The 11,285-nt window shown below is 36.7% G+C and overlaps 1 protein-coding gene across 2 annotated transcripts in view; it reads left to right on the plus strand.

Annotated features, from left to right (window-relative positions):
• INTS4 (integrator complex subunit 4) overlaps positions 1-11,285 on the plus strand; it is a 121,761-nt gene that overhangs the window by 30,785 nt on the left and 79,691 nt on the right. For both annotated transcript variants that reach the window (XM_007107239.4, XM_007107238.4), the window contains exon 4: positions 3,904-4,010. In XM_007107239.4, the coding sequence (XP_007107301.1) occupies positions 3,904-4,010 (107 nt within the window). The remainder of the gene's footprint in view (positions 1-3,903; positions 4,011-11,285) is intronic.

The following is an 11,285-nucleotide window of genomic DNA, read 5'->3' on the forward strand; positions in this document are numbered from 1 at the left end:
TTAACTTTTTGTTAAGTATTCTAATGTTTGTTACTTGTCTCTAAGAGAGTTGATCTAGGACTCTTCCTCTTTGCTGTTCCTGGCCTACCTGGATTCATACAGGATAGAATTGGAAGGGACCATAAGTATCATCTAGTTCAAACCCTTTATTTCAGAGCTCATGAATTCCAGGGAAGTAAAGTGACTGCTAAAGTCACTCTGTATTTGCAGCTTAAAATTAAAGAGTTTCCCAGTTATCAGTCTACTATGTACTTTCAAATCCAAGACTGTGGTCCACACTTTGGACCAGATGTCTTTCATTTCAGTTCATCAGATGTATGAGTTTTTTAACTCCTTGGCAAGCACTGCTTCTCTAGTATCAGTACATATTATACCACTAATGATAACACAAAGCTCATTTTAGAGAAGGTATAATTAAAATACTGTAGGAGCAGAGGAACGAACGGGATCAGTGCTGACTGGTGGGATCTAGAAACGCTTAGTGAAGACGTAGATTTGGAAAGTCCAAATCCCTCAAATTTGGTTAAAAGTGGTGCCAAGGAGAAGGAACAATATGATAGACGGTAGAGAACTGGGAAAGTATAAGACATGTTTGAAGAACTGAATTTTTTCTTGAGAGATCAGCAGGAAGTAAGGGGCTTTTGGAAGAAAAACACTGGTAAAGTGTTTTGAAGCCAAAGGGTATGTAGTGTTGAGTGCTGAGGATTTTAAACGTTATTTTGCAGGCAGTGGGAACCTTGTTCATTTTGAACAAGGCATGAAATGATCAAGTCTAGTCTTAGAAAGATATTTTGGTGGTTGTGTGGAATTTGCTTTGATGAACTGGGTAGTTTAGAGAAGAGATGTTGAGGATTCAGTTATTCCTGTGGTGATGTTCATCTAACCTGCAGTTACAATGTAGGTCTGGAACTTGGGAGAGAGACCAGGATTTAAGATTTAGGTTAGATTTGTGATTTATCGGAGGCAAGAGTTAAGTTCAAAAATGTTTAACTAGCTTTTCATGGTTGTCATGCAGAGTCATCTTTTTGAAGAAATAAATTATAGGGCAGTGTAGTGGTGTTGGAGATTTCTTCACCTCTCTTCCGTTTTCTCTTAGCACCTTCTTATCTCTTTGTGGCCTTTTTCATATTGGAGACTTTTCTTTCCGTTTTTAATCTATTCAACTTAAAAAAATTCTTATTGAAGTATAGTTGATTTACAGTATTGTATTAATGGAGACTTTTCTTGATGATCCTTGGCATTGCATTTAAATTTAAGATGAAGCAATAAAAAGCTGATTGGTAGTTCTGTGTGAATGGATGGGGCCTGTCAGTTGGTAGGCTCCACTCTAAGATGATCCCTTATATCTTTGGAGGACTGTTAAATATTTGTGTCTTTTGCTGTTTTTCTGTGGGACCCATCAGCTTTTGACTCTCCTGCTAGGAAGACAGAGAAATGCCTGGCTGCCATGGTTTTTTTTTAGCCAAAGCAACTGAAGGGAGCTAGGGAGAGGGAGGGAGTCTCATTTTCAATATGTTGTTTATCTCTTAATCTTCTCTTCTTCAGTATATTTCCTCCCTGTCCTCACCTGGTATTCCCCAAATTGGATCCTTTCCGTCCTAATTTTTATAGAGAACAAACCTCCTGTTTCAGTGGTCACTTGGTTATATAGGATAGGGAAGGAGGCAGGGGTCCAATGACTTCTTATAGACCCTTCAAACAAATCCCTGCCTCATCCGTGCATTGGGGTGATTTTTGGTTGTTTTTTAAGAAATCTACAATTCCTGAATCTTTTCTGGGCTTATGGCTAGTATTTATTTGCTCTGTCGCGACACCCTCCTCAGTAGGTATTTAGTATTAGATTCCTCAGTTTTGCCATAGACTTTTTTTTTTTGATTTTATTTATTTTTTGGCATACTAAGTATTTTTTTAACATCTTTATTGGAATATAATTGCTTTACAATGGTGTGTTAGTTTCTGCTTTATAACAAAGTGAATCAGCTACACATATACATATGTATCCCCATATCTCCTCCCTCTTGTGCCTCCCTCCCACCCTCTGTATCCCACCCCTCTAGGTGGTCACAAAGCACCGAGCTGCTATAGACTTTTTAACTGCTTTCCATCTCTGAAAAATTTGTTGACTTTTCTCATCTGCTTGCCTTTCTTCTCCTGTTTTCTTTGTCCTCGTAAGTTTATACCTTTTAAATTTCTTTACGCTTATATGTTAATGAGGTTTTAGGAAAGAATTAGTGATAAACAGATGTGTTCAATCTATTGTGTGTTACTGGAAGTCTTAGTAAGAGGTGATTTAATCAGTGCTTTCTGACCTTTAGTCATTTATATATCATACCATTTTTGACATATTTGTTTCACATCTATATTATGGTTTACTTAATGTTTTTCTTAAGTGGACAATTATTTTTTAGTTAAATAAAATTAATTTAAAGAGACTATATTAGTAAAGGTAAAAGGAAATTAATGTCATCAACATAATAACTGCAATTTTTATTTTGTTCATTAAAATATGTACAAGCATACCTCTGAGATATTGCAGGTTCTGTTCCAGACCACCACAGTAAAGTGAATATCACAATAAAGCAAGTCATACAAGTTTTTTGATTTCCCAGTGCAGATAAAAGTAATGTCTACACTATACTGTAGTCTATTAAGTGTGCAATAGCATCATGTCTAAAAAGAATGTACTACCTTAATACTGTATTGCTAAACAATGTTAACCATAATCTGAGCCTTTAGTGAGTCATTATCTTTTTGCAATAGTAATATCAAAGATCATTGATCACAAATCACCATAACAAATATAATAATGAAAGTTTGAAATATTTCAAGAATTACCGAAAGATGACAGAGGCATGAAGTGAGCAGTGCTGTTGAAAATGGCACTGATAGACTTGCTTGATGCAGGGTTGAGGCAAACCTTCAATTTGTAAAAAATGTAGTACAGTATCTGCAAAGTGCAATAAAGTGAAGCACAGTGAAACAAGGTATTCCTGTACAAGGTTATTAATATAAAAATGATTTTCCTAATGCCACCTAAATCCTCTTGTATACCAGTAGCATTATAAGAGCCGTATTTCGGAACAAAGAAGATAATTTAGACAAAGAAGAGAATCTGGCTAAGGTGATTGATAGTGATTCACTTAGAATTGGCTGTTTGCCCATTTATTAAGCATCTGTTGGGCATATAATGAGTCGCGCTAGATTCTGAGGATGCAAAGGTGGATAAAACATAGTCCTTGCCCTTAAGCATCTTTCAGTCTCCTGGTTTTGTCTGATATGCAGATAAGTATGGTAAAGTGTTGTAGCTGATTCAGTGGAAGCATGAGGAAGAAATGGTCAATTTTTTTAGGGGAAGAAGGAAAAGCACCATACAGGAGGTGACACTTCAGGATTAGTAGGTGCTCCCTGGGGAGTAGGGTTGAAAATGGAGTTGGATGTAGATGAAGGCATTCTAGGTAGGGAAGTTGGCCTGAGCAAAGGTAGGGGGACATGAAATTATAAGTAATTGGGGAAAAGGGTGCTAGAGGAGACCTGAAAGAGATGAGGCTAGAAAAGTAGGGAGGGCTAGACATCATGGCGGGACTGGTATGTATGTATGTTTGTATATATGTATTTATGTATGTATGTATGCATGCCCTGCTAAGGAATTTAGACTTTATCTTGAAGGCAGTGAAAAGCCCTTGAATTAGTCAAGCACTAAACATTTTTGGAGCACTATGCGCCATCCTGTGGAGGACTCAAATTTTTAGACATGATCCCTTTAAGAACTTAGTTGAAGGGAATCAGGGATCAAATAGTAGAACCCAGCTGACAAAAATCTACATTCTTTACCCAAGTAAATTTAGTTTCTATAGTGATCTCCTTTTGAGATTCTAAAACCCAACTTTCCATCTTCCTTTCTAGAGTCTCATCAAGTCCTAGCTCAGCTGTTGGACACTTTGCTTGCAATTGGCACTAAACTCCCAGACAATCAAGCTATCCAGATGCGATTAGTTGATGTAGCCTGCAAGGTAAGAATATAATCGTTAGACACAGGGTTGCATCTTTCTTGAACAGTTTTGCATTATCTGGAGAGGTGACATGAGCTGTAAGATCTGCTTACCTCCATCCTAAATCTATAACTGAGAATTGCCAAGGACTCTTATTGGTTTTAAGAGCTGCCTCATTTTTTTGTTTCTTGATGTTGGATTTGGAATAAAGTTGAATAACTTGTTATAAAATGAACTTCCTCATCCTCCCAAAAGAAATGAAAATAATCATAGGAACTACCATGTATCCTGTACCTAATATATGCACTCTGCTTATGGTACTTTGTACCCAGTTTTTTATTTGTTCCTCATAGTCCTTTAGGGAAGTGCTATTATGCCTCTTCTACTAAGGTGGGAATTGAGATTGGAGAAGTTTAGTTTCCCCAAGTTTTCACAGTTAGGAAGTTGCAGAACCAGGGCATAAACTCCTTTTTCTGATTCCAAAGCCCATATTCTTTTTTTTTTTTTTTTTTTGCGGTACATGGGCCTCTCACTGTTGTGGCCTCTCCCTTTGCGGAGCACAGACTCCGGACGCGCAGGCTCAGCGGCCATGGCTCACGGGCCCAGCCGCTCCACGGCATATGGGATCCTCCCGGACCGGGACACGAACCTGTGTCCCCTGCATCGGCAGGCGGACTCTCAACCACTGCGCCACCAGGGAAGCCCCCCCATATTCTTTTTATGATACTTTGTTGCCTCAATAAACAGACCAACTAGACACAAACAAGTGTTTTGGAAATTTTTTTTATCTGATTATAAAAAAATTGTATGTACATTAGTTGTGCCTTTTGACTTAATTTGGAGCTTTTAATTATCTGTCTTTTGTGCATAACACCAGTTCCTAAACTTTGTAGAATTGACTTTTTTTTTTTTAACATCTTTATTGGAGTATAATTGCTTTACATTGTTGTGTTAGTTTCTGCTGTATAACAAAGTGAATCAGCTATATGTATACGTATATCCCCATATTCCCTCCCTCTTGCGTCTCCCTCCCACCCCTCTAGGTGGTCACAGAGCACTGAGCTGCTCTCCTTGTGCTATGCGGCTGTTTCCCACTAGCTATCTGTTTTACATTTGGTAGTGTATATATGTCCATGCCACTCTCTCACTTCGTCTGAGCTTACCCTTCCCCCTCCCCGTGTCCTCAAGTCCATTCTCTACTGGGTCTGCGTCTTTATTCCTGTCCTGCCCCTAGGTTCTTCATGACCATTTCTCTTTTTTTTTTTTAGATTCCATATATATGTGTTAGCATGGCAATCTGTATATCTTCTTCGGAGAAATGTCTATTTAGATCTTCTGCCCATTTTTGGATTGGGTTGTTTGTTTTTTTGATATTGAGCAGCATGAGCTGCTTGTATGTTTTGGAGAGTAATCCTTTGTCAGTTGCTTCATTTCCAAATATTTTCTCCCATTCTGCGGGTTGTCTTTTCATCTTGCTTATGGTTTCCTTTGCTGTGCAAAAGCTTTGAAGTTTCATTAGGTCCCATTTATTTATTTTTGTTTTAACTTCCATTTCTCTAGGAGGTGGGTCAAAAAGGATCTTGCTGTGATTTATGTCAAAGAGTGTTCTGACAATTGGCTTTAGTTTTAATCTTTTTGATAAATTTATTTTGAGAATATAAGGAGACATATGTTTGAATTGTGGAAGGGTTATATTCATGGAATTAGAAAGCCATTTCTGAACCCCAGGAAAGAGTATTTCATTTATCTTAATAAACAATGACAACAATAAACAAACCCAGAACACTTTGAGAAGTACAGTATTAAAAGCTTAAGTGGAGAAAACTAGGGATTATGTGTTTGAGAGAGTACGTGTATCTCCCATGTGAGAGTATATATATACCTGAGAGGTTGTGCTTGTGAGAGAGACGTCGTACTCAGTGGATTGTTCTGCTTGAAGTTAACAGTTTCTTAAATTTGTTTTAAATAAACCTTTTATTATAAAAATTTATACTCATGGAACTTTGGAAAGATACTAAAAATTTTAGTATAAAGAAAGAACTACACTCAACCATTATAAAGGCAACCATGATTATTGGTCTTTTGATGTATGCTTTCTGATTTTTTTTTTCTGTATACAGATTGATTGCTTTTCTTTTGACACATGTAGCTGTAATCATATTCTATGTACAGTTTTGCTTTTTCACTAATGTAACAAAAGTATTTTCCTTATATTGTAAATGTTTTATAAATATTTTTAATGGTTACATGATATTTTGTCCAGTAATTAAACCATAGTTTGTCCTAACTATTCTATTATTGGACATTTATATTGTAGCCATTTTTTTAAATTGTAAATAATAGTACAGTGAATGTGATGCGTCTAAAGTATTTTCTGTATTTAGGGTTATTTCCTAAACATAGATTGTCACAGTAGAATTACTAGATGAAAGCATTTAGAGTTTTTTGTAAGGCTTTTGATACTTTTGCCAAATTGTTTTCCAAAGTATTCCAGTTTATATGCCCATCAACAGTGTATGAGAGTGCCTAATTTCACCTGTTTTTCTAGCATTGGATATTAAACAAGAGATTAAGATTTAAACAAGAGATAAACCTGTTAATTTGGTAGGAGGAAAATGGCGTTTCATTTTTTAAAAATTTCCTTTTTAAAAGATTACTAGTGAGACCTCATATTTGTTCTTCACTTGTATGTCCTCTCTTGAGAATGAGCTTTTCATGTTCTTTTCCAGTTTCTCATATGGAGTTTTTGTGCATTTCTTCACCATTTGTAATAGGGTAAAAATTTGAACTACCTGGAAATGGCAGATTTGTCACAAGGTTTTGCAAATTCACATAAATAAAGACTATGATTCATAGCTACAGTTACTGTTTCTATTGCCTAATGCTATTTTGTCTGTGATTTTTGCCGTACAATGTGCCTTGAGATATGATTCACATACAATAACATTCACTCTTTTGATAGAAATAATGCAAAGTATGTTTTTCAACTACAATGGAATGAAATTAGATGAGTAACAGAAAAAAAATTAGGAAAAGCACAAATATGTGGAAATTAAACAACATACTTCTATTTATCCAATGGGTCAAAGAAGAAATCAGTAGGGAAATTAGAAAATACTTTGAGATGAGTGAAAATGAAGACACAACATACCAAAACTGGGCTGCATCTAATGCATGCTGAGAGGGAAATTTATAGCAATTAGTGTCTATAGTAAAAAAGAAGAAAGATCTCATACCAGTACCCTATCCTTCCACCTTAAGACGCTGTATAAAGAAGAGCACACTAAATATAAAGCATGCAGAAGGAAGGAAATTCGAAAAACTAGAGGAGAAATTAATGAAATCAAGAGTAGAAAAACATTAGAGAAAAATCAGAGAACCAAAAGCTTATTTGAAAAGATCAACAAAATTGATAAACCTTTAGTTTTGGAAGAGAAGAAAAGAAGGCTCAAATTACTAGAATTAGAAGTGAAAAGAGGCTATTTCTGCTGACCCGACAGAAAAGAAAAGGAGCATGGGGGCTCAGTAGTTGTGGCACATGGGCTTAGTTGCCTGACGGCGTGTGGGATCTTAGTTCCCCAACCAGGGATTGACCCACATCCCCTGCATTGGAAGGCGGATTCTTAACCCCTGGACCAGCAGGGAAGTCCCTTATCCTTATTATTTTTTTGAAGTTCATATTGCTCCTTCATATATTTTTAAAATGTAAGATGTGAATCTGCCATATTTTTTGTTTCACTAGGAAGAAAGTCATGCTTTTGGGTACTCTTAACGTTTCAAAATTCATCTCATTTTATCCTGTTAGTAATCCTTTGAGGTACATTGTACAGCTAGTCCTCATTTGAGAGATTATGAGATTTAGATTTGGCCAGGAAATTACTGTCTTTTCTTGTGTAGGATTCGCACAACTGAAATTAGACGTCTTCTGCTTTCTTTCCTATCTGTGAAGATTTTTCTAGAAGAATAAATATCTTGTCATTTTTGCTTATATGGCTTCATTAGAGCCTAGTTTAATTCTTTGTTTTTCTGTTTCCATCTCACCTTCTCTTCCATTCTCTGTTTCTTTTCTGTTCCTTTAATTCTGTGGCAAAAGTATCAAAACATCAAGCTCGTAAGGCAAAAGATAGAAACATACAGCATTTTAACGTTTATCAAATACTACCCAAACAGATATTATGTGTTGTTTGTTAGGAGAGGTTGTCTGTTAGAATCATTTCCATTGCTAAGTACACTGAATTTTTATCTGTGCTTAAAAACAATCCATATTGATGGGAATTCCTTGGCGGTCCACTGGTTAGGACTCAGCGCTGTCAGTGACAGCGCTGGTCGGGGCCCTAAGACCCTAAGACCCTACAAGCCGTGCAGTGTGCTGCCTCCCTCCCCCTCCCAAAAAAGAAAAAAAAATCCATATTGAAACTGAATGAGTCAGTAAGGTATTTTTGTCTTATTTAACCTCAGTCTAAGATTTTCTTGATATACTTAATCATTGATTTTTTTTCCTGTAACAATAGTTTTAAACTGATTGGTTTAGCTTATTTTATTTTTGACGTGGATTGCTCTTATTATCAAGGATGTGGTTTGCTTACTCACTCCATTAATAGAGAAATGATGGCACTTTAATGGCCTGGGTATAACACCAAAATAGCATCATCTGCAGAGCAGACACTAGGCAGCTATTAGTGATGACAGCGGTGATGTAAGTAGTGACCTGTGGGGGAAGGACATCATAAAACTGTAATTGCTGCCCTGAGGGTGTGATTTAGACTTATGATCTCTCTTGGGCTAACATTCGGTGTGCAGTAATAGGCTGGTTATGCGTCAGTGTTGCCTTGGTTACCTTAATAGGAGCTAGAATGTTTTAGTTTGTTTGAAAATCAAATAAAGTATTTGTAACAATTGCAGCAGTCTTCCAGGGGCTGGTGGTTCAGTTAACAGTTTAGTTACGACAATTGATGCTTCCATACTAATTAAAAATAGTTTAAAGAAAAAGAACAACTTTGCTGTATTAACTGTGACAGAGTCATTGTCAGCTTCATATCTGGAAATTTCTCTTAACTTCTCAGTTTCAGTGTGTTATTTTGTTGGATAATTTTGAGCCCTTACTATACATGACATTGTGATCACTTAAAAGTATATGTTTCACATTTCTGTAGGTTAAATAACTTGGAGGCATGAACTAATAACTCTGACCTAAAACGCTTGATTGAGACATTTTTATAAGGAGACAGTCCCTCTCTGAGAGCCCCACCCTCTGCACCTGAGCTTTCTCTCCAGGTTTCCTTTGTTCCCTCCTCTAAGTAAGCCTACCTGCCTAGTCTAACTTCACATAGAACATAGCTTCACGCAGAAAGTTCAGGTCCATTTAGTTCAGGAATTTCCCCTTGGAGCATTCTGATGTGAACCATTAACAGGTGCTCAGTACCTTTCCTGACATACTGCCCTCTTATTAGACAGCTATCACTGGAAAGTTTATGCTTGTGTGTTCCAGATCCGCAGGGCTGTTTCATCCAGCTGGCCCACTTTTACCTCTGACCCTTCTCTGTTTTCTATTTTTCGCCACCACCTGTCCTTCTTTTCCCCACCTGTTTCCCTTCTTTTCTTAAGCAGGTTGTTTTTTTAAAGGTACATGCCAAGTGCCAGGCACCATGCTAGGCATTTGTACTTACTGAATGTCTGTTATATCTGGGACACTATTAGCTGATTTTACATACAATAATTATTAAATGAATTCATTTTAATCCACTCACCATAAACCTTCATGGTAGGGGATATTATTCCTATTATTACAAAGTAAGGATTTCTAAAAACTTAAGGGGCTTGGTGAAGACCACATAGATACTAAGTGGCAGCTCCAACAATCAGACCTAGGTCTGGTTCTAGTCTGTGTTCATTCCACTATGCTTCTTTGCCTCTCAAACAAGAAGGGAAACAAGTTATGAAATCCACTTTCCTTGCAAAGCCTCCTACACCTCCTCCAGGCATTCTCTGCACCTGTGTGGGTATGAGTCTGCTATATCTACCCCCTTTTTATGGTCTTAAAGTACACTTATTCTTATGGATAATATATTTTTCTAATGTTTATGCAACAGTATGGTTAGTTTATTCATTTTTGTGTATATTTAAACTTTCATTTTTAAAAAAAATCTCTAACTTGGTAATTATCTGGCAGTCCAGTGGTTAGGACTTGGTGCATTTGGTGCCGAGGGCCCAGATTAAATCCCTGGTCAGGGAACTAAGATCCCCCAAGCCATGTGGTGTGGCCTTAAAAAAAAAAAACAAAAAAACACTCAAACTTGAAGAAAAATTACAAGCACAGTAATAAAGAACTTTCTTTTCTTGTGAACCATTTTAGAGTAAGTTGTTAACATGGTGCACCATTACTCTTCAGTATTTCAGTTTGTGTTTCCTATAAACAAAGATACTCTCCTTCATAACCTCAATATGACCATCAAAATCAGAACACTAACATCAACATATAACCATTTAATCCTCAAACCTCATTCAAATTTCAGTATTTATTCCAATGTCCTTTATAGGAAAAGAATCCAGTTCAGGATCGCATCTTGCATTGATTGTCAACATATCTCATCAGTCTTTTTCTTTTTTTTAAAATTAATTAATTAATTAATTAAATTTTTGGGCGGCGTTCGGTCTTTTATTCCCCAATACTGTATATGTATATTTATTTATCCATAAATTGTATATATTTATTTATTTTAAAATTTTATTTTATTTATTTTTGGTTGCGCTGGGTCTTTTTTTTTTTAACATCTTTTTGGAGTATAATTGCTTCACAATGGTGTGTTAGTTTCTGCTTTATAACAAAGAGAATCAGCTGTACATATACATACATCCCCATATCTTCCTCCCTCTTGCGTCTCTCTCCCACCCTCTCTATCCCAACCCTCTAGGTGGTCACAAAGCACCGAGCTGATCTCCCTGTGCTATGCAGTGGCTTCCCACTAGCGATCTATGTTACATTTAGTAGTGTGTATATGTCCATGCCACTCTCTCACTTCGTCCCAGGTTACCCATCCTCCTCCTCATGTCCTCAGGTCCATTCTGTACTTCTGAGGCTTTATTCCTGTCCTGCCCCTAGGTTCTTCAGAACCATTTTTTTTTTTTTTTTAGATTTGGAGAAATAGCTGTTTAGGTCTTCTGCCCATGTTTGCATTGGGTTGTTTGTTTTTTTGATATTAAGCTGCATGAGCTGCTTGTAAAATTTGGAGATTAATCCTTTGTCAGTTGCTTTATTTGCAAATATTTTCTCCCATTCTGAGGGTTGCCTTTTCGTCT

The sequence above is a fragment of the Physeter macrocephalus genome, chromosome 16 (genome assembly GCF_002837175.3).
Source record: "Physeter macrocephalus isolate SW-GA chromosome 16, ASM283717v5, whole genome shotgun sequence".
Taxonomy (NCBI): Eukaryota; Metazoa; Chordata; class Mammalia; order Artiodactyla; family Physeteridae; genus Physeter; species Physeter macrocephalus.